At 44.4% G+C, this 23,733-nt stretch overlaps 1 protein-coding gene across 1 annotated transcript; it reads right to left on the bottom strand.

Annotated features, from left to right (window-relative positions):
- Positions 1–2,910: 2,910 nt before the first annotated feature.
- LOC140218555 (probable cytochrome P450 49a1) lies at positions 2,911–22,403 on the bottom strand. Its single transcript, XM_072288333.1, has 8 exons — positions 22,318–22,403; positions 21,377–21,567; positions 18,463–18,667; positions 14,135–14,276; positions 13,464–13,633; positions 7,987–8,065; positions 6,728–6,940; positions 2,911–3,137 (listed from the first exon to the last, which is right to left on the bottom strand). Exons 1-8 carry the CDS (start codon positions 22,401–22,403, stop codon positions 3,012–3,014), a joined length of 1,212 nt encoding a protein of 403 aa, XP_072144434.1. The 3' UTR covers positions 2,911–3,011.
- Between the last annotated feature and the right edge of the window lie 1,330 nt (positions 22,404–23,733).

The raw sequence follows: 23,733 nt of genomic DNA, 5'->3' as shown, positions 1-23,733 counted from the left end.
GTCTTCTTTGGAGCGCTCGCGAGACTCGCGCCGTTCCCGAGGCGCTAGATGCGCCTTCTGGCTCGGGGTTGTGTCCATCGACTCTTGGGAGCCGCTGGACTTCCGCTCACACGAGCGGGGTGTTTTCACCTTAGGCCTTGCCTCTAAAAGCAGGGCCTTGGAGGCCACCAACCCAGAGGTCGATGGGCCCTCCTTCGGGGACGGCGGAGCAGCGCTGGCTGCTGACGCCAGGGGGGTTGTGGCAAGGCCGCAACCACACTCGTTGTGGGCTGGGCCGGAGCCGGAGTCTGCTGCGACGTTGCCCCCTTGCGCGCCGCACCAGCATACCCTGAGGTATGGAAGAAGGAAACACGTTTCCGCGCTTCTTGAAATGAAATGTTTTCTTTGATTTTCATTGTGATTATGTCTTTTTCTTTTTTCCATGTGGGGCAGGTTCGAGAGTATGCTGCATGTCCACCGTCACAGTTGGGACAGTGGGGTGTGCCATTACAGTTGTTGGATTCGTGTTCGTGTTCGCCACACTTTGCACAGGTTAGTCGGCCACGGCAGCTTTGCGAACCATGGCCATATCTCTGACACTTGAAGCATCTTCGGGGGTTTGGGATGTAAGGCCGGACTCGAAGTTTGGTATATCCTGTTTCTAAGGTTTCTGGTAGAACGCTGGACGCAAAGGTGAGGATGAGATGTTTAGTTGGGATATCTTGGTTGTCTCGCTTGATCTTTATTCTTCGCACCTGAATCACATTGTGTTCTTTCCAGCCCTCCAGAAGCCCTCCTCGCTTAGGCTCAACAGATCTTCATCAGAGATGACGCCTTTAGACGTGTTCAGTGACCGGTGGGGGGTAACAGTGATTTTCACATTACGGAACGCTAAGAGACTGGAGAGTTTGCCATGTTGTAGAGTGTCGCGGACCTCAAGAAGAAGTTCGCCACTGCTCAGTTTCGTCACTTTGTAGCCAGCACCTAGTGTTTCGGTAAGGCATTTAGCTACGATGAAAGGTGAGATAGTTCTGACTGTCTTTTCAGGATCTTGACTGTGTATTACATGGTAGCGGGGGAAAGTTTCTTTGCGCTGGCTGAATAGTTGAAAAGTTTCTTCGGTGCGCCCTCTTTTTGAAAGAGGACGATCGCAAAGGGGGGGCGGGGGGAATGACGTGTTAGCCATGCAGAATTCATTTATTTCGGTAGCTACGCCAGCCGCCCACCACTGAGCCCAACAAGGGGACGCCACGAGTCCGGGAGGAAACGCAGACGCCAGCTGTACGTAGCCACTATAACCTAATATAACATACCCAAGGTTGGATACATACACCAGGTTAACCCTTGCCGCCTAGAAATTCGGAAGTGAGAAGAAGTGATAAGAAGACAGGAAAGAGGAGATAGCGAGCGGGAAAGCAAAAGATTGAATAGAGGGACAGGAAAAGGCGACTGCCGATTTCCCCCGGGTGGGTCAGTCCGGGGGTGCCGTCTACGTGAAGCAGAGGCCAAAGAGGCGTGTTGCCTCCGCCGGGGGGCCTTAAAGGTCCGAACACCCGGCATCGGCTCAACCCCCAGGATCCCCCTTTCCCCGGACACGGCTAAGCCGCGCACGGCTACACGCGGGAGGGTCCAACCCTCGTGTGCTCGGGTACGTGGTGTCGCAACACACCAAACGCCTGCTGATGCATACGCCCCTGCGGGGGGTTACGGCTTTATAGGTTTCAGAAGAGGGTCAACATATGAATGATGCATATACATTGCATTGCTCTCAATGACACGTCGTAATTTGCCCAATCATATGTGGCTTCACCAAATCGAATGCAAACTAAGGGGGTTTGTACCACTTGTAACACTTGCGACAGTAGCAAGTGTTATCCCAAGTAAGGAACTCAAAACACGTCTTTTTTTTTCTTGTTCTTCGGGCTTTTAATTTCACAGCTCACCATCTTTTCTTTTTCTTTTACACTTCACTTTCAGCACCATGCTGACGGTTGTTCCTTATCACCTTATTAAAGCTCAATATTTCAGGGCGCTTAAGAGTAAAATTTATATGGAATTAAGTTAAGTACCGAAAATACAACTACGAAATTGAGGCGGTGATCCTGGAATGTCTGGTCTACGTGTTGAAACTAAGATAATAAATCAACTACATTGCAGTTTTGCCGCACCATTTGATTGCTTTTAGGCTGTCGCTGCTGTATGAGCAACGTAACCTTTCGGAGTGATATTTTATACTTATCTTTCAGTGTGCATCTGTGCCTGCCTGATAATATGAAGAATAATATGATTTTGAAAGAATTGTTACCCGGTATGCCGGCATGATTCTTCGGCAAGTCCCCACGATCGAAGCGTAGGAGTATGCGATCAAGACAGATGACCCAGACTGCCAACTCATGCTGGCAGAGTGGGGTAACCGCGTCGCGGCCACATGGCCTCCATGCTAGATCCCCTGCCACGGTCTCTGCTGCTAATTTACGCCTCCAATGAAAGCTTACTACTCTCGCTCTCTCTCTCTCTCCCTCTCTCTCTCTCGAAAGAATTGTCGTTTACCAGTATTTCTGCGCTTATTGTGCTTTATTAACGAAAAGGTATTAGAATCAAGGCTCCTTTCATTATCCTGACTATTTAACTACTAACAATAGCCCGCATCAACAACTGGTAAAAATAGCAGCTGAAACTGTGCTCCAAGAAAAAGCCGGTACCTCACTTGCTGATACATGTGTCAAAAAAAGGCAAGGACACAAACATCTCAACCACACGCAGTGCATGCGTTGCTATTATCTTTAGAAGGAACGGGAACATCAATTTTCTAGACAGTAAATTGGATGTTGATCTTTCTCTTTCTTTTCAGCACATATTAAACATATTGCGCTATATTTTTGTTTATGACAATACCGTTTTAATGTTGGAGAGCGGTAAGAGAAAGCCAAATTTCTTTTGAAGTGCACAGTTTTACACATACTTTATTGATTCAACGTTCAGGTGTCGACCAAGCACTGGAGGTTCGATAACATGTCCGGTTTCTGATTGATTCAAATATGTTTGGCTTCTTGAAGCGGCTTGAAGCACAGTCGGGTCGGTCCTTTCGGAATCATGTAAATCGTTTCGTGGAATTCAACGTCAGGTTGGTGGTGTTCAATTCTGTACTTTAGCAAGATCTAGAAAGTAGTAGAAGAAACCAAAATCAAATCATCGAAGAAGCTGTTTTACAATAAGTTGAGAGCCCGCATTGGGATAAATTGTTTTATTGTCACCTCTCTATAAATATTGTCAAAACAAGAAAACGGCATAAGCTTACTCTCTTTACCACGCGTGCAACAGGGGAACTATTCCAGCATTCGTATACCAAACTGTACTTAGCCGTGCGCAAGTGATGTTCACTTGCGAGAACATCTTGCTGAGTAATTTATTTGTTAAGGAAATATTATTTACAATATCAGGCTTTGTTAAGCAAAAGAAAATTAGGCGAAAGCCATTGTTGCCAAATAAAACTCTACTGTACGGATAACTATATATAAGGGCTTGTTCTGTCGCTATCGCACTGTAGCGGCTGCGGGTGTAAGCCACATTTATAAAATACCGCTGTACTGAATTGGCATCACGACCACGACATGCGTGAAGTTTCTGAGGCCTTTTGTGTAAAAAATTGAGTGCCCTTCCACTCTGTGAAGAATGATAACAAGCGAAGCCGTATTGGGATGAGTATATTGACAACTGTATTGATTGATAGTTTAAATGGTCATTGCTTTATTGATTCAGTAAAGACACATACACGTAACTTCGTGGTTGTTATCGTCTTTATTTTGTATTACTCGTGACCACAGCGACCGTGGCTTTGTGGTCACTGGTACGCAGGGATCGGTTGTATTGTTATGCTGGACATTTTCTTGCTAAAGGTTAAATAGATGCACGACCGATGAGGCATGGTCGGCACATTGACGTTTGTGTAGCACTCAATTCCAAACCGTTCCACCAGGAAGGATACAATCCCTTTGGCGGCGGGCGGGCTACGTCGAGGTTAAAATCGACGATTGGTGGGTACATTAATGCGTTTTATTATACTTTTTGACACTCCAATTGGAGCGATGTATCGCCGCCATCCGAAGATTTATATGTGGCCATGAAAGTCATGCGTCATAACATGGTCCATAATATTGTAATAATCAGAGCGACCGCCACGACTGATAACATCACACGGAAACATTTGGACTACTATATATATATATATATATATATATATATATATATATATATATATTTCATTGGACAGGGATTTTGAGCAGGGACATATTTTTTGTCAGAACCTAGTCATATACAGCTTCGCTGTAAAACAAAATCACAGGACGGCTACGATTCTGTAACGCGAATGTTTAGGCGTTAGGCTGTGATACGGGCTACTCGTCTTCGAAGTGGATCTCGAGCTCAGCTAATCGCTTGGTTTTCTGAAGGTCCTGCCTCATCCATGATATTTAAGTGTATGGATGTTTTATGGTGTTCCTCCCCTTATCCCTTACCCAGTGCAGGGTAACAAACTGGATATTTATCTTCCGGTTAGCCCCCCTGCTTTTCGCATCTCATATCTCTCTCTGTTAACACTAATACGCTCATCTCCGATACTCGAGTGCTCAGCGAATCTCTAAACATGAAATGGCGCAGCCGAAAGCAATGTGGGATGACTATTCTGCTCAGATGACGCTTGTATTTCAATCGCGTCGTGACAAGTGTATGACGACGATGGCATACAATGGCGTCGTAATCACACTTTATACAATGAAAAATACTTTTTAGTGCGCAAAACGTGGAAGGAAGGAAGAGGACAGGACAGAGCACCCAAGTGCTCTTGGCTGCTTGGACAACTAGTCTAAGGAGCGACGCTTCTGCAGTATCGTAATTCCGATTGAATAATGAGTTCATTATTACGGTCAAATGATGAAGGAATGAAGTCCATAGAACGACGGAGGTGGTATGACGATGACGGCATAGCGACAACGGAATGGCGACGACTGTTTTGTGAGGAATGTGTTGACTGTATCATGATGATTTGATTCTCGTCATGACGATGACGAGAATCAAATGACGAAGCCAGAATTACGACGATGTAACAGCCACGACGGCATCCCATTGATATGAGACGAATGCATGATAACGACTGTATGGCCATAGCGCAATGACGATTATGAAGTGGTGACAACGGCATCAGAGCAATGGAATGACAACGTCAGTGTGTGGACAATGGCGTGACAACGACTGCATGGCGCTTACTATATGCCAATGATGGCGTGAGATGACGGGAGTACGACAGTAAGACGACGATGTCATAACGACGAATGCTTGAGAACGACTGTATAATGACCACTAAATGAAGACGATAGCACGACAACGGCGTTGTGATAACGATTGAAAGACCGAAGCAGGAGTAGGATGGAAAAAGGAAAAAGGAATAACGAGGATGAAACGACGACTGGCGCAATCGGTGGGTTTTGCCGCACGCGATGCTCGGAGGCTAATACCAATCTGGTGTTATGCAGGGAGCATAGCTTCCCTTAAAGGTATCTGTATAGCGCAAGAAAACAAAGACACAAGAAGAAACGACGACGAAGACAAGCGCTAACTATAAACAACGATAACGTTAATTCCGGGATCGGTCATACTTATACCCCAAACAATCCCGTGCACACTATGTTAACAACCATGAGGATAACAACCATGCTTTCTCAATTGTTTCCTCAATTTGCTCATTTAGTTTCTCATTTCTGTGACCAGTCCCCCTCGTGGGTATCTGCCATGTTGAAAGGATTTAACATCACCATCAACTTTTGATACCGAATTTCGCAAACACAGGCCACTCGCCCTCGTGGGTACGAGCCACGCTTTGCCGCAACAACAGCAACAAATGCAGGCGTCGAGAGAAACCGATGCAGGCGATGACACGCCCAGCCTGGCCGGGCATCATGTTTTCGCACTTCGTGTTGGTTGCAGCGACGGCTTATAATATTGCCAGTGAGAACCTTACGAGATGCGCTTGGCGGGGCGGCGTCCGTTGACAGAAGCAACACCTCTGCGTCAGCAACCACGTACCAAACGCGGCTGCATCCGACCTTCTACGTTAACGGATAGTGGTCTGCTTTGTTTTCGGTTGTTGATAACTGAATTAAAAAGTATTCGACAGTCCCTGTTCCTCCACTAAATTTGTCCTTACTTGAAGAGGCGAAGATCACTTGAATGAAACGCAAGAAGCTGAACTTAACACTTAACTGAAAGACAAGCTTCTTTGCGTTAGGTAGTGGAATTCAAATGCACTCTCTCAAGTGGTGCATATTACAACTACCTAACTGTACCGGGTCATGCCGCAAATCGTGGCTTTAAAAAGACAAGCTCCCGCTTGTAGTAACGTCTGCCGAACGCGCTCCGGAAAGCGTGAGCGTTTCAAGCAGTTTTCCCCCAATACCCAAGCGGTGCTTTAAACCCTTTGTGGCATTTCACTGCGAAAAACAGGGGTTGGTGTGTAAACATTTATTAACAGAGCATTTCTTCACCACCGGTAGGCTTAAATCACGCGAGTAAAGATGTACTCTACGACAATCAGATAAGCACAGTGGCATATTTAGGGTAGGTAAGTCGCAAACTCTAATCTCTCGCTCAGGTATCTCTGTTATCTTAAAGTGATCCAGACCACGTTTTGAAGTTGACAGTGTAGTCAACCTTATTTGCACAAATCCGTCAAATCTGAAAGGTTAATTTTGCATACCTTGGAAAGAAGATTGATGATCTCAAGCTCGGATATTCTCCTGCCGAGGCAAGGCCTTCTGCCAGCGCCGAAAGGCAAAGAGGCCGTGGTTTGGTGAACCCACTGGTCACATTTCTCTTCGCTCATTAACCAGCGCTCAGGCAGGAAACTGTCTGGTTTAGTAAAGTGTTCTTCTAATTGACTTGCCACGAGGGTTTGAAGGTATATAGTTGTCTGTAATGAAAAATATTGCGAAATCAAGAGAAAGTGAGAAGCAGTTTGAAGAAAGAGACAGAGCTACGCTGCCGTTCGCATAAACGATCACATGCTACTCTTGATTAGCAGAGGGATCGACAGCTGAAAGGTCAGCAGGAAAGCGAATTAAAGCTTAGCAAAAAAAGCACCACAGTGTTTCAAAGCTTAAGCGGACTGTATTATGGATATGTATGTATATATATGTGTGTGTGTGTGTGTGAGAGAGAGAGAGAGTTAACATATCCAATGGGGCTGCTTTGTGCTGAAGTGGTTAGAGTCCGACTTTACGGTGTACTTCGTGGGTTTCCCCTGCAGCCTATTTACAAATGAATTATTTCCCCATGAATACAAATTGAACTTTTCAAAATTAACTGGCTCCTCATTCCATGGGACAACCTGTGTTAAGGCTGTTGGTCTTGTAATCATGCTTATGTTTATATCCTAATGATTTTATTAGTTCTACAAACATATTTTCGTCCCTCCGGGCATAAAAATGTTAACCATGTGTTTGAACATTTGAAGAGTACGTAGAACTTTGTATTTGCAGAAAAATGTTCCTAGGGTGCCTGGAAACTGTCATGTCAAAATGGCTCAAGTATTGACGATTCTTTTATAGTAATACAGTCATGGTTACTTCTACACGTAAACGTAGTGTATATATAGCTCTATTTGTTATCACACTGGTATGTTTTTCTTCTTTTTTTTTTACTTGAGCAGTTTCCATCATTCGAGATCTGTCCGCACTGCAGGGCAAGCGAGGATTTATTCTCCAGCCAAAAATCAAGTAGGCCACAATTGTCAGCGCTGGTTCTCCTAAATATCGTCTGATATGTCACCATAACCTGTAGGTAGATTGAAGAGCAGCGCGGCAAGTCGCACAAATCCCAAGTCTCGTAAGAGCGCAAGTAACCAACCAATGGCACGGCTTCAATAAAGATTGACATACATGAGTTTCTATATTATCCCAGGGCTGTTGTCTGACGAGAATGCTGGGATTACACTTAGTGTAAATATTTCCCACTTACCTTAGCAGGAATCCGGTAGCCTGAGATGACAGTGTCATGATTTAGCTTCCGAATAATTCCTGGTACCGCTGGGGTCATCCTGGCAGTGGGAATAACCGCAAAACGAAGTATTTGGCTCAGCAATCTTATTCTGACACATTCGTGAAGCCCCATCAAAAAACACTGACCAAAACTTCGCAACAGGACAGCGACAATACCCACACTTTAAGCGTAATAACGGGTTTTCTTTAGATTACGCAGAATCCATAAAAATCGCCTGTGACTGATAGAAGAATGGTAGTCCCAGAGCTGGATTACTCGAAGCGGCCGACATTACTTGCGCGAGAAATCGAGATGCCCATTGGACTAACTACTAAAGCATCACTGATTTAGTTTTAACTATTTACTTTACTACAAATTGCAATTTACAAATTGCAGCTGATGAGTTGGCAAGGCATATTCACTTGGAATATAATCTAAGGGGGGCACGGGTTTCTAGTTAAGCTGTACAAGGTTGCGATAAATGTGCAGGATGGAACGTTCGACCTCTTCAATAAAACGCCGTTTTGTGCAGTGAAGCACAAAAGTAACTGGAACACCCATGTATCTTATCGCAGACTGAAAATGAGTATCTCAAAACTTATATTATCCTGGAAATTTATTCGAAGTGGTCACTGCGAACTCACCGGCTACAGTTCGTAAATTGCCACATGCAGCTCAAATAATTAAAAATCTTATTAATATGTTTAATTATGCGATCATTCATTTTAATTTTTTGTGCACTTAATGGCCGCCTCTTTGGCTCAAGAACTAGAATTATGCTATCTGCCACCAAGCGATTTTATAGCAATAATGTATAGTTTACCAAACAGAAAACACCCGGTATAATTGCAGTTCACTCATTCTTGAATTTGAGCGCTCGCGTTCCCTTGGCGACTGTACTCATACTGACTCAAGGTACTCAAGGTAGCACGCAATCCTCAGGGCGGTAGCTATGATGAATAAATTATTTCTGTCTTGCTTTAATGACGCGATTTTTCTCAGTTCTCACTCTGCACAGTGGAACATTTACCGGTATTATCATCGCCTGCTTCTCCGGATGCTTAGGACATATAAAAAACGAGAACGTAACTTTTAGCGAGAGCATACTTGCTCACGCAAGAAAATGGCGTAAGGATAGCACAGATCCCGAGGCTACAGATCCCGCGGCACCACCATGAAACATCACATTCTCCGTTCACATTTCTTAATTGTAGTTAGTCGCTGTCAAATGGAAAGTTTCTTACATTGCGTATAGACACGGAAGATCGTGCATTTTAAGAAATTTCGTCTGATTCCAAAACAAAACTCTAGCGCTACCAGTTCACACGACACTTTCCGCGCTTTTAATCGGACTGTGGCGTCCCCTCTGTGTGGCCCTCTGACTCAACGCATGCAAGAGATTCTACTCCTCTAGCGCGGGCTATTATAAATGCGAAAAAATTGCTCAGTCACAGCACATTTTAGTTGTAGTTAAAAACTGACAATTAAGGTTCCTTACGTTGCATGTATACATAAAAGATGGTGCGTTTCAGCCAATATTATCTGATCGCAAAGCGAAAATCCTTTGACCCGTCAGTTCACGCAAATAGTCTGCGCGTTTTAGTCGGGTGCCTAGATGCCAAGCTATCGTGGCTTCGCACTTCGAACGGGAGTGTGGCGCCATCTCTATGCGCTTCTATGACTCAAGGCACGCAATAAAAACTGTTCGTTAAGTGCGGGTGATTTGAAGCGCGAGAAAGTTGCTCCACAATTTGTTCATTCCACCAACGACTCATTCACCATTCGTAAACGTTTGCGTAATTTCTAATCAGTTGAAGGGCCATGCCAGCATCACGTGTGAGTTAAATTAGATATAAGCATGAAGACCCGTTCAGTGCGTGTAGTGCGCAAAAACTTATGTAATCTATTGTCCAAGGGCTATCGTCCATAGTCTTAAGGCTTATTAGTTCTTAAATTCCCATTTCTAACTATACATGATGCATGGCACCGTTTATAAAAGGAATAGCTATCAATATAGATTGATGCAGTGTTAGCCTATGGTGTCCCTGTAGAAACATTTTAACACTAACCGGCACTTTTTGTACTAGTGCGTTCATTTCCCTTAACATTATTCATTCATCTTTGAGCACAGTTGCAAAAACATTCGCTCTCCCTGTAGTAATGTTAGAGTTTAACGCTTTCATATAAAAGAATAAAAACTAAACTTGATGAGTTCTTCTGCTTAAACTAGCGTAACTCAGTATGAGGGAAGAAAAAAAATGGGAAAATGAAAAAGAAACACCAGAAAGGTGGGCACCCTCTAGATTACCGTGCGTGCTCGCAGCACCAATAGAAAATATATGCAGAAGGTTGCAGGAAAAAAAAAACGCAACAAAGTGGAGTGTAATAAAAGACAAAGCAAAGTATAGTATTTCAAATGTAGTTCCCACTCCCAACAGGATCCTTGATTAGTGTGCGGTATTTCTGCTGCGAAGCCGAAACGTCCCTTCAGAAATTTGGCTGTGCTCGTCACTCTCCTTTGTTTTAATTAGGATGATCCGCAACCACATTCGCAATTTCAACTTTGAAATTCTAATCTAGCCAGGATTGATTCAAAAACACCTGCACGTACGTAAGTACTAATCAAGTACTAGATAACAGCAAGATTTCAGCTACGTGAAAATCCTTCAATGTGTATTGTACTAAAGGGGTCCTGACCCACCCCTCGGGCTTTGTGAAAAAACATAATACGCGGATATCATACGCTGCAGTAAACATTACCACAAAATTTTGCTGTCGTGCGCGTGACGCTTGGAGCTGACAAGCTCCAACTGAGCGCGAAATCACCTTTCTCTGAAACTCTTTATTTTCAGCAGAACTCGGCGCCTCACTCTTTCAGGCTGCTTTATTTCGTAATATTGTTACGTGTAGCTGACGCACCAGGCTATTTACAATATATTTATGCGTAACCAAATGGTAGCCAAGATGGCGGCCATTTATATATCGGGAACACACCATCTTCCTCCTCTTCAGTGCATCCCCACTGTGGCGGCTGTGCCGCATCAACACCCTCCCACCGTAGAAACACCGTCCTGGTACTTAAGCTACACATCCGCAGTGAAAGGTGAGTGATAGGGCTTCAGTCTCGCTACGTGAACGATGTCACTTTCTGCTGACGCCGATGATAGGTCGACGGGCGTGATTTCATATGTGACATCCTTCGCTTGTCGCACCGCACGGTATGGACCAGTGTAACGCGACAGAGAACCTGGAGAAAAGTGCACGTCGCGGCGGTGGCAATCACAGAGGCGTCTCTGATGCTCCTGTGAGGCCTGTGGACAGGCGCGGGCGAGCTGCCACATGTGGTGGGCGAGTGCGATCGCGACGCGGGCGTATTCAGTAGCAGAACGTGCGGGCGAGGGCAGCATGGTGTCCAAAGGCGACTCGGGTTCTCGGCCGTATAGCAAACGGAACGGTGAATAGCCCGCGATGTCGTGACGCGATGAATTATACGCGAACGTCACATGCGGTAAATGAAGGTCCCAGTCGTGGTGGTTGGCCGCAACGTACTTCGAAAGCATGTCGGTGATGGTCCGACTGAAGCGCTCCGTGGGGCCAAAGAGATCCCTTGTGGGATCTCGTTGGCCGTAACACGTGACAATATAGCAGATTCCGATACGCAGCTGCTATTGGCTAATATATGGCGTCAATAAAGAAAGGCGTTTGTATCACTGTGGTTGTTCGCACTGTTACTGGGAATATTTATCGACGGAGTTTATTAAAAACGATGAAGTAAGCAAAAATCTGTTTTCGCATTTTCGTAATAAATACGTGTTTAGAGAACAAGATGACTGTCGTCTGCTCACGCTCAGCTGCGGCTGCCCGCGTAGGAACTAAACTTTGGCGGCCCTGCTTATCGGTGTCGTAGCCGTCGGGCCTCGTTAATCTCGACTAGTTTTGAACAATCAACCAGCTTCGAACCACGCGCGACGTAAGGGGAGACAATACGCACGCTTGCCAGCGCACGCTAACCCCTGGCCGCTCCTTGGCTTGGGCTTTGCAATGATCGAGCTATCGACAGTGCTTCAAAATACGCGAGTTGGATGTTGCTACTATGCTTCGGTCAAAGTGGTGCAGGAGAAAGCTGTTCCGCATCACGTAGCTCGGCCATAGCGGAGCATATGAGCACGCGTGTGCGCACTAAAGCCTTGTCGCGCTTAAAGCAAGCACTGCGCATGCGCACTACAGTTGCATGCAGCTGCGATCTGCCACGTATACAGCATAGGCACCGCGGCTGCCGCGTTGTGCTGAGACGAGTCCGCTGCCTGAGCCCACGGCGGCTCGATAAGGACAACCGCGTTTGGCACGTCATAGGCGCCAACATGAGAAATTTTGGAACCTACGTGAAAATCCAAAATCAAATTTGAACGGCGCTCACCACGATGACGTTCTGCAGGCCGAACGTTGTGGAGATGCCTTGCTCCACCGTAGCCTTCGCAGTGTGAGGCATTCAAGAAAGAGCGGAAACACCACGACGGGGATGTTTGACTGCCATTTACTCCGCTTCTGTTTAACACATTGAAGCACTTTATTGAACGCATTGAAGTACTTATTTTTAAAGTAGTCTATCTTAATTTGAAATAATTTAATTGATAGAAAGTGATTCAGCACCCCTTTAATTCAGAATAAGAACAGCCTTTTTATAGCACGTCGCTGAAGCTTGAATACATGCTGTCTTTCCCATCGTGTTTCCACTGTATGACACTCATGCGACCTATATGTTGGTTCCAAGATATAACTTTAAAAAAAAGCTCTGACAGATGGCCCTTTTCCGCTTTTTCAGAACGATTTACCTCAAAAGGCCGACATTACTTTCACGATAAAATTCAATGTCCAGGTAGCGAAATCATCACTTATACACGAATGCATCTTCCATCGATCTCCAATTGCCTCTCACTTGCGACAGGGGGTCACGCCTTATACCTACAGATTTACTAATTTCATCACATCGCATCATTCTCTGCTGTCGACGACTGCACTCCCCTTCTCTCGGCACTTGTTTTTTAGCTCTAATAGACCACCCGTTACCCGCCTAGGCATTGCATCGCTTGTCTAGCTCCACTTTTTTCTCTTAATATTAAGCATGACATCGGGTACATACGCTTGCTCTTTAAACAGCACCGTTGACCTCCTTTCTCTTAACGTTACGCCTAATATTTTTGTTATGCCTCGTTGCGTGCTCCTTAACATCTCCTCAAGCTTCTTTCTTGACCTTCAAGTTTATGCTCCATAATGATTAATACCAGTAGAATGTAATGATTGTACGCTAATATTTTCAAGGTCAAAAGGCTCGCTCTAAGGCCCACTTATTTCGGTAAAACAAGTTGTTAGCTGCTGCTTGGTGCCAGCTTCCTGCTGCGTATATCTATTTCTTTGAAGGGTTAGGTCTTTCAACGAGAATCGACTGTGTAACCTACCGCATGCTTTCCTTCATGCACGCGCTCAGGTAAGGTAAGTGATCGAGGTGTTCCAGCTGAAAGACTTCGGCATCTTTTGCGAATGCAGCAAGGACCTCACTGCGAGCCTTCTCTTGAGCCTCTGTGTTCTTGGCCAAATGCAGTAAGCAAGCCGTAGCCACTGAAGCGACCTGCGGAGAAAGGGGTTGAAACGGTCTCGTCACTGCCCTGAATCACTGCTCTCACAAAATTTTTGAAGCAAAAATATTTTTTCCCTGCCTTAGCAATATGTGAAAGTGAGTTCATTCGGCATGTCGATTGCGTCGATTTGGTTTGCTTGGTTTGATTGGCTGTGTGACTGAACGGTAACCGAAGAGTTGGTTGCCTCAAGATCGGCATTGGAAAGTAAAAAATAACAATACCGCATGCAGCCGACAGACTAATACTTAAGATAACCATTCGAAGTGCTTTATGAAGTTTATAGTACATGACAATTAAATGCTCTATAACCAATACAGAATAAGTATTTTAAAACAGTAATATATAGGCATATTTATTTATCTAAATTCTCTGGTGGAATGGTGGCAACAACTGCTGAACGACTAATTACTCCATCTCTCAGAGCACTCGGGCCCATTTTGTTGCAGACATTAAAGGTTAGGGGAAAAAGTAAATACTCAGCGCTTGCTTACAGTCTCAATGCCTCCAAGGATAATGTCTCTGGTGAATGTCACAATTTCCGCGAAATCCAGCTTCTTCTCGTGGAGTAGACGGGATAGGATTGTGTTAGATGGCGGACTTAGAGCAGCATTTTTGATGTGCCCGGTTATATGCCTGAATAGGTGAAAAAAAGTATTAACTCGCAGTGTTGTAGGAGACGAGCTTACAAATACGAAAATATGCAAAATTAAATTAAATTCCAAAAAACAAAGCAAGTGGAATCAAGACATAACTTATGTGGGACACATTTTCCAAAAATCTGTAATGTATAAATTGCGATGATTGTACCGCAAGCAGTGGTATATTTAAAAAGCAAGAAGCTTTGAATGCTCGAAAAGCCGAATCCTGCTAGTTTCACCGCTTTTGTATGTGCCAAAATATTATTCACTCATTGCCCTTTAAATATACATGAATAACGGATATCTTTCTCACCTTACAGTCACAAAAATATTTGAACGCAGTTGGCTGCATTTGACCGATAAGAACAAATTGTTGTCAATTACAAGTAGGATAAATTCGCCTTGTAACCTTCAATATTCTTTATAAGCACTCAGAGGATTAAAAGCATCTACCTTAAAAACTAAAAGCATTAGATTTCCTATTTTGTAGCTGCAGGATAAAAAAGAAACCTAATTTCCAAATTAGGTTATTTGCACCTCTTCGAGATTACGAAGCGAGTAACGTTGTTGTTCAGCATATGCTTATATACTGTAATTATTTATGCTAGACGCGATTTCTTATTGTTTATGGCGTACCGCTGCTGAACACGAGGTGATAGGTACCGTTCCTGACAACAATGGCAGCATTAGGACAGTTGCGGAACGCAACAACGCTCATCCACGGTGTTGTGTTAGTTTTCTTGCATTTTGCAAGTGTCGCAAATACAGCCATGCACATTTATAAAGCTATAACATAGGTTGGTTGCAATAGCTGAGAGATTATGGAACTATGCTGCTGAGCACAATGTAGGTTTGAATCCCGGCAGCAAGGGCTAAATTGCAACAGTTTCAGAATGCAAGAATGCTCGTACGAAGGTGTTATGAGAGAACCAGCAATTGTTTGGTGTAATTAAGACTTTTGAGTAGAAGTACTAACCGTTTGATGCTACGATTGCAAACCTTCTTTTAATGCATAATAGGAGATGTCGCCACATTTAGGCGCCCCGAGCTACTCCTTCTTGCATAAAACAAACATATACTGAAAATTAAATCAGCACCCGGCAATAGGCAAAAGTAATGCCCTCTCTCTACATTCTTTTGTGCTCTCTCTGCATTCTTTCGTATGACCGGCGATTTACGTGCCCTATGATTAACTGCCTACTGCAGCTGCTAATACAGCGAAAAGTGTCGAGTAAGAAATACAAAGCAAATGCAGGCTCATAGGGTTCGAAGGACAGATTCCAAGCTATCGCGCAGTGCCCCAAAAGTGATCACAACTTGAGCATTAGTGACGGGGGTATATACCCTTCGTTAGAAAAAAAAACGATCAGAAAAATCCCGACAAATATTTCAGGAAATTGTTGCGATGCTGATATTGCCATGGCGGCCGCTTTTCGTTATGTACGTGTTACTGGGCTCCCGATGTTACACTGAGGGATGTATGCGGAAGCGCTGTACCATTTGGCTATTCGCACGACGCGTTCCCACGTCATGAAAATTTCCAGACGTTCCAACGGTTATTAAACTGTGTCCTTGGAGCTTTGTATCATTCGCGAAACGCTCTACCCGTAGCTCTCGAACCTCGACCTCACGACCGAGCCCTTGCCACGCTCATCTCGCGATCTTTGCACCTACACCCGTGACCAAAAGTATACGAACCAGGGATTGCGCGAGAAAACTAATTTTCTCCGCTCTCTGTGAATGTAACTTGAAATTAAAGATTGTAGTCCAAACTTGGCATTACGAATTTTCTAGTGCACTCGTCAGTTTCCCTTTATGCAAGTTAACTAAGAAGAAATTTTGTTTTTTCGGCGACCCTGTGGTCCGTTTCTTTTGTTCACGGATGTACACTTGGGCTGGCGTACCGTAGCCAAGTGCGCCTGCCGCTGCTCGAGTGTATCTCCTGCGGGACCAGCCCTCGCCCCATCGGACGCACTGCGTCGCTGATCGGTGACGTAGGCGTTAGTTGAAATGTTCTGAGGTCGAGCTAATTAGGATATTAGGTCACGTTGCGTGCAGTGATGCTGCAGCGTCTGCGCCCGACTAAACCTTTTTCGTTCTTTCGGCGCGACGTAGCGTTCCAAGCAACGTCAGCAGATCACTTCACACGAAGTCGACGTCGCATTCAAGTCCATCAACACCCTTTCAACGCCTTGTCTGCGCTCATCTTCCTACAACCGTAGAGTTCCATACAATAATTACTAGAGGGAACTATGGCGCTAGTGTCTACGGGAGCTGCAACGAGAACGGTTGTACCAACGTGGAATTTCGGGAAGTAGATGGGATTTGCCTAAACATCGTCCTTTCGGCTTCAAACGGCTTTGTGACTTCGTAAACTCATCGTTTTCAGCAATGTACTGCGTAATAAATGGTTAAATAGACATCATTAAAATTGTTCGACGGCAGGATTCGAACACAGGAACTCTAGCACAGAAGCTTGATATCGAAACCATTAAGCCACGGACGCATGCATCGACAAGCGAATGAAACGCCCTTATGAATTTATCGCGGGCGTGCCAGTTCATTGGGAGGCTTGGTGCATTTCGATTTGGCCACCTGGACAAGCTCAATCGTTGCAATTAATAACAGTTGTGCGTGTTCGCAGCGTCGTTCTGCACTTCGAAGATTATAGATTGCGCTGAAGTTTACGACAATGCGATTTATATAGCGTAATGTACAAAGCCACAAGAACGTCTTAATCCACACGCACGAGGATTGGACAAATCCAGGTACTTCCCATCATTCCCATGGTGCTACAATGAATGCAGCGCCAGAGTTCCCTTTAGTAATTATTGTATGAAACTCTACGCCAGCAACTAGCCGGCGGCGCTCCAACGCCCCTTCCACTGCTACGGTGATCTTGCAGTGCTCTTGTCCGCACAGAGCAGGCTTACTCCCTTACACAAGGCAAAAAAATGGCGAGGTTCTTTTCTGAAAGAATCTCCCTCTGGGGAGGTTCTTTTCTGCATGTGCACGACGCAAGTGTGCCATCTAGACAGTGACGATTCTCGCATTGGTTGAACTTATGCTCTTTTATTTTTTTTTATTTTGCTAATAATGCATTATCAAAATATTGAGTATGCTTTCACCTTCTGAAGGATTCGTAATTTCGTTTTAGAACGCGTATGCATCAGCTAGCGCCATCTACGGAACCGCGTTGAAATCGTGTCCACAACTTGTTTTTACCGTACGCTGTGTCTAAAGGTATGTCGAACAGACTTTCACGCGCTTGTGCTCAGCCAGGCATGCCGGATTATACCTCTATCGCACCTTACGGCGCTCTAGCTTCAAAATAACATCACTGATTTTCCCGAGGAAGAAGTAGGGGTCGTTGTAGAGACCGGGTCTGATCTCCTGGCGCAGTAGCTTCGCTGGTGCCAGCTTTCTCGCATGCTGCTCTTCGGGTCTTTTCAATAGCATTTAGTATCCGTCCCACTTGAGTCAAATAAACGTGCTTCTGCAAAAATATGTGCAAAAATCAGTAGGCGGTAGCCGCGGAGCTAGCGAAACAAAAGCAAAGCAGGTAAGTCCGACGCACCTCTAGGTTCTGAGGTTCGGGTACGTACGACGTGCCTTTAGACACTTTGTTTGACCTAACCAAACCTTACATAACCTAACCTTACCTTTCACCAGCCTTACTCTCCATGATAGGATTTGCTAAAAAGTATAATGTTTCACCAATACGAGAATTCCCATTCCCTAGATGGCGCCTTAGCGTCGTGCACATGGCCAGTTAGGCAGGGGCGCACTCCTTAGCGCGCATAGCATCATTCTCCCGAAATAACCCAACCTGTCGAGCACCGCTAGCTCTAGTATAAAATGCTTTCGCGTTAAACGTCTCGACAACCATTCTGCCCTGTACATGATGAACGCCTGTATTGCACCACAGATCACGAGCGCTAAGAATCTGGGTCCGTATCCCCCCCCCCCCCGCCCCCGAAAAAAAAGCTCTCACGCCAGAATTCTCTAGAGCAAATTCCAACTAATGTTGATGCTGCATATAACATTACCAAAGCGGTGTACTAATGCCAAATAGCAGTTATGTACAAAAAGCTTCTTAATTTGTTTCCTGGAACCTCTCGACTTAGTATGACGCAATAAACTTTTCCAATCTACAAACTTTAAGAGCAGTTCATTCTTACCGTGTGTAGTCGTCCATGGCCTGTTCAAACGTTCGCCAGGTCGATGTCGGAAAATAGCGATAGTATGGGAATGTTTTAGCAAAGGCCGATAAACACTCAAGAGACGTCATTATTTCTTCCAAAATTGTTGCGCTTTCTTCTGAAGGAAGTGGATGTGGAGGTCTCAGGGCTCCCAGACGAACGCCAATACAAATAAGGGTTATGCCTGCGGAAAACATTTGACACCATCAAGAAAAGCAATAAGTTTCCCATATAAACTTCTCTTTTAATAATGCTGCTGGAAGGCCTCAACGCTTCTGGTTGCTTTCCCCTCTTACGCTTCACTGCGGAGTGAACACATTCACTGATGACATTATAACCACCTGAACGTTACGCTAATGATTTTAGGTGTCTAACTGACGATGTGAGACCACTACGGTAAGTTATTAAGAGTGTGCCCATTATTGCGATGGTACGTTGAGTATGCATGCATGTTACATGACGTTACGTATGAAAACAAGTTTGTGTGAGTAAAGAAGAGGATTCGAAATTCATTGATAGGTGTAAGCTAATTGACTGGTCAGTATATTGTGTTTTTTCTTCTTATGAAGAGCTTCCTGAAGATTGTAGTTACGCTAAAATTTCTGTTAATGTTTGCATATCCATACATAACGCTTGGATATGGTCACAAATATTACCACAGCTCGTTTGTTTTTCTTCCTGCTGATGTGTGCTTTCAACTTATTAGCAACGACATACAGTTATCACTCAGCGTTTTCACTCAGTTATCGCCTTATGCTAAATCTAAAGTATCCAGTCACAGAAGCCGAATTTTGATGGAGCGAAACGCAAAAGTTCCCGTGTATACCGTGCATTTGGTAATTAATCCGCAGCCCCCCGTTACAGCGTGCCTGCCGTTTTGGTACAAAAATGGCAGAATCGTCTGCGGTCGCCGAAGCTGTGGCACTGGCGCTGAACTTGCAAGTGAAATATTTATTGAAGCCCAGCGATTTTATCTACACAATCAAGTCACGTGAACATTTGAAAGTGACACAAAAACAAAAACACGCTTGACATCATGTTTTGGGAGAATGCTCGCACATCCCAGTCCTTAGGAATAGACGGACAAAAATCAAGCCTGATCCGTCAGACCGATGCCAAGAAATTTTGATTTTGTACCTGATACTGACACCGAAGGATAGCTGATGCAAAGAAAATGTTTTACCTTCCATATATGGTACACCTCAGCTATATTCCTGATGAGTTGATTACTGTGACAGTTAATGATAGTGGCTTGCTGCTTTGAACAAGAAACCATAATTCACGATCACAGCAATCAACTCACGAGGAAAGTAGTTGGAGGCGTACGTTACATAAAACGTAAACCATTTCTGAAGACGAAATCTTCTTTGGCGACTTCAGATCAAATAGATGTTCGCAGGTGGGGCTAATGACCACTTTCGCCTCGTCAAATTAGGCAAGTTGGTGTCTGCTATTGCGCGTCCAACTACCAAAAAGGCGTTAAAATAAAGCTTGTGTAACAAATGTCTGCTATTGCCCGTACAACTACCAAAAAGGCGTTAAAACAAAGCTTATAACAAAACAACAAATGCGCCCAGTTAGAGTACAACTATGTATGCAGCGGTAATTATGCTTAATTAGTGCAAAAAGGTCAAAATAAAAGCAAGATGAGCTCGATCAAACTGCGCGCTCCGAAACCGAAAAGGCGGCTTTACTCAACTGAAAGTATGGGCTGGTCCCGCAGATAGTGCTCTCTAAAAATGATGGCCGACCTGGAACTTAGTGCAGTCTAACAAGTGACATAGGGCCCTAATGTACCTAAGGATATCTTGTCTTTCTTCTGCGTTAACCGCTGTTGAGTCGACTCTTTATAAATATACTCATACTTCTAACGCCAGTGAATAATCTGCCTTCTCGCACTACTTTACTTATGGACATTTTATGTTGACAACAAATGTGAGGCACGTTTTTAACGCACCCTTTTTTATATCAACGAAATAATTTATTGAATCAGTTGCAAATCAGTTCTGGAATCGACATTTAAACATTATGTTGCAAGCGAAGTCATGTAGTGTCAGCCTGCTACTGCGTTCCATTTAAATTCGTCATTCTTTTCGCATCAGTCATCCTTCGTTGTCATTGTCACGAAAATAATTGCATTTTCTTAACACCACTTTAAACAGTCAGGACTGAAAACTGCGGACCTATTCATCGGGTACGAGTTGTGGGAGCATGCTCTTGAAGAATAGTGTCACGTTTGTTTTTGTTTATGCGTTGCGTTCACACAGATCACGTGACTTGTTTGTGTTGATAAAGTTGCTTCGCTTTGAAACAACCTCTTCGTTTCGATTTCAGAGCCTGCGTCGTTGCTTGTCGTGCGTCTACAATCACGTCGGACATTATCCAATGTACGCGAGCATCTGCGATTACTGTGATATACACATGGCGACATGCGTGCAAACCAAGGACGTACACCCTGTCACAAAAGTTTAACAGACCACGGGTTCTCAGGAAACACGAACAGCCTGTAACAGTAGCCAGTAAAATTGTATTCGACAATGTTGCTAGCATATTCTAGTCGAGGCCCGAATTGCAAATACCATGCTGCGTTGTGAGCTTGCGGAGATATTCAGCTTTTTCTCAGATTTAACGCTCCGTAATATTTTGTGGCCGGGTAGGCGTGGCGTTTGAGATTAGATTGGACGACCGACGACCGGACTCGTCGCTGTAGTTGTGATTTGACAATTGATTGCCTCTCTGGACACAAGTTCGTCAAAGAAGCGTTGTTAACTCACACTTCTAGTAGTGTTCCTCGCTCTTCACCGCGACTGTACAGTGCGGCCGCAGTTTTAACATCCTGCCATTTTGCAAATTTTCAGCATCATGTTCTTCAGTGAATACGAGTAATACTTACTTTCTAGGGCCCATCGGCGCATAAAATAAAAACAGTCGGGCATTTCTCTTCGGTCGTCAGCCAGTCCTTCAATTACACTGACAGCGTCTTGAGCGACTAAGTCAATGGCCGAAGCGTACGACGAAGTGGCTTGGTTTCTGAGCACATGCTCCTGTGTAGCGCAGCGTAGCCTGTTCCACTTTTCGCCTTGGCTGCAAGGTTCGAATCACATTAACGGCATCACAAATCATGGTCTTGATCCTAGGAAGTCGCGCAAAATCGACTCATTTCTGTACACACTTGCACCAGCAGCCTTCAGGCTACTACTGAGTAAGAAGTCTTTTGTGCTCTATGCTTCCATTGTAATATGCACCAACACAGGTCGAAAGCGTCAGGAAGTGCTTTTTGGGCAGCAACAAAAATTTGGTTTTGCAATATACGCGGGTATAACTCGGCTGTTTTGAATAGAGAATAAAATAAAACCGTAAGGTAGCTCACGGTAAGCAAACAAGATGTAGAAACCAACAAGTATGACGCCAGCGCTACAGCTTCATCTTGTATAACAATTTCGACAAACACACTAAATTTAAAGATGATAAAGTACACTACGTTTGCGATTTTAAGTTTCTGAGGGGAACATACATGCAGACAAGCGAAGCACAATTCTTGGAGCTTGTGAAGCTAAGGAATTTCACAGTAAGCTCGGTTCTACGCTTTTTCATTGTATTGCCCACAGACCTCTTCTGAAACTCACATTAAAGCCCGATCAATTCAGAAAGAACTGAATTGAAAACAAGAACTGAAATATTTCGCTTTAGGCGCTGTATGGGCTGATGTTATTAATCACATTTTCAGTGAAGCCCGTACAAAACATTCAACGCGCTTACTCCGACAGGTGAAAATCGATTTTTTTCCAACTTATCGCAAATTTTTCAAGGCTCTGGTCTAACCTTCGCATTTACCCGCTAAGGTGGCCCAATCCTGGCGCCGTCCTGGTACAAAGGACACAGCTGAGGATTAGGTCCCAGGTCGCTGGGGTGACACGCATCCGGCTAAAGTGGAAGAACACGCCTGTAGCCTGCTTTGCGCACACGTTTAAAAGGGACGCCTAAAAATAAACAGTGGTTTTATACTGATGAAGCATTTTTTGGATCTGCACTTAGGGAAATTTCGCAATATTAGGCTGAATATTAGAAGATAAAGTTAAGTTGAAGTTTCAATTGGCCAAATTTCGCACTGAAACGCACCAAAAAATTGTGACCTCACGAATTTAAAACTTTTCTTTTTTCTTTTCATACTCGTGCTGTTGAGGCTCAGTGAACACTGCTAAAACTATGAAACGCTATGAAGTCACGACAAGCTGGTGCAGGAATTTTCAGGTGGCGTCACCACCCTCACTTCTTTTTTTTTTCTTTTTTTTTTCTCTGGCTTGCCAAGCCTCTTTTCATGGCTGGAGCGGCTATACTGGCATTGTAACAAGGTGATTGACTGATACAGCTTAAATCATTTTTCCCATCGGTGTCGCTGTATAGAAACCCTTCGTTTTCAAAATTAAGCGCGAGCCATCCACGACTGCGTACGTTACACCCGATTGCGCAGATTCCATATACAAAGCTCTACAAATGTTCACAAATCCTCTTTGCATTGCTGAAGTTAATTTCAACCAGTCTATCTAATCTTATACGATCAGGGCTAACAAGTGCATGTTTTTCAGGGCATTTCCGTCGGTCAGAGGTCGAAGATACTTTTGCCTTTCAAGAGAGGTTACTCTGCGGCACATTTTGCATCGCGATAAGGTTCAAGTTTTACGTACAGGTGAAGAATGCTGGCGTCAGCGTACTCCTTGGGTGCCCTGTCCCTGTAGTGCTTCAAAGCTGCCATTCCGATCCGAAAAGGCGTATCACCTTCTTCTTGGTAAACTGTGTGAAAATCTTTGGGGCTGAACAAGTGCACAACAATGTAGCGTCCAGGAAGTTTCTCAGCCACGATTGGACCATATTTTCGGAACAATCTCGCACCGGTTTCGCAGATTTCATCACGGGTGCTCAGTCCTGCAAGGAGGAAAATTATGGCACCAATATTTTTGTTCCTTTTTCTCTCTGCCACGCTGCAGAACTAATTAATATTATCACGTGGTAGCGACGGTGAACAACGCAACAGCAAGACTGTGAATGACGAAACCAAGTTTTATTGGGCGAACCTGTGCCCACAAAAACAGGCTACACTCAAAGCTCAACGACAGCTGCGAACACAGTCAGCGATCGTCCAAATTTCTGTCAATTTCTCTCTTAAGCGTTATTAATAGTATTTGCGAAAAGATTCTATCCAATAACATTTGCAAATTCTTAGACATATATAACTTACTCTCTCAACAGCAA

Source organism: Dermacentor andersoni, chromosome 5 (genome assembly GCF_023375885.2).
Source record: "Dermacentor andersoni chromosome 5, qqDerAnde1_hic_scaffold, whole genome shotgun sequence".
In the NCBI taxonomy this organism is placed as follows: domain Eukaryota; kingdom Metazoa; phylum Arthropoda; class Arachnida; order Ixodida; family Ixodidae; genus Dermacentor; species Dermacentor andersoni.
Note: the sequence above shows the minus strand (reverse complement) of the source record. Positions and strands in the feature narration are given on the sequence as shown.

Coding starts and splice junctions, on each gene's coding strand:
- LOC140218555 (XM_072288333.1), bottom strand. CDS start 22,403: ATGCGTGTCACCCCAGCGACCTGGGACCTAATCCTCAGCTGTGTCCTT. Junction 14,277..18,462: donor GCCATGGACGACTACACACG/GTAAGAATGAAC, acceptor TCACCTATTCAG/GCATATAACCGGGCACATCA. Junction 13,634..14,134: donor TCCTTGGAGGCATTGAGACT/GTAAGCAAGCGC, acceptor CTTTCTCCGCAG/GTCGCTTCAGTGGCTACGGC.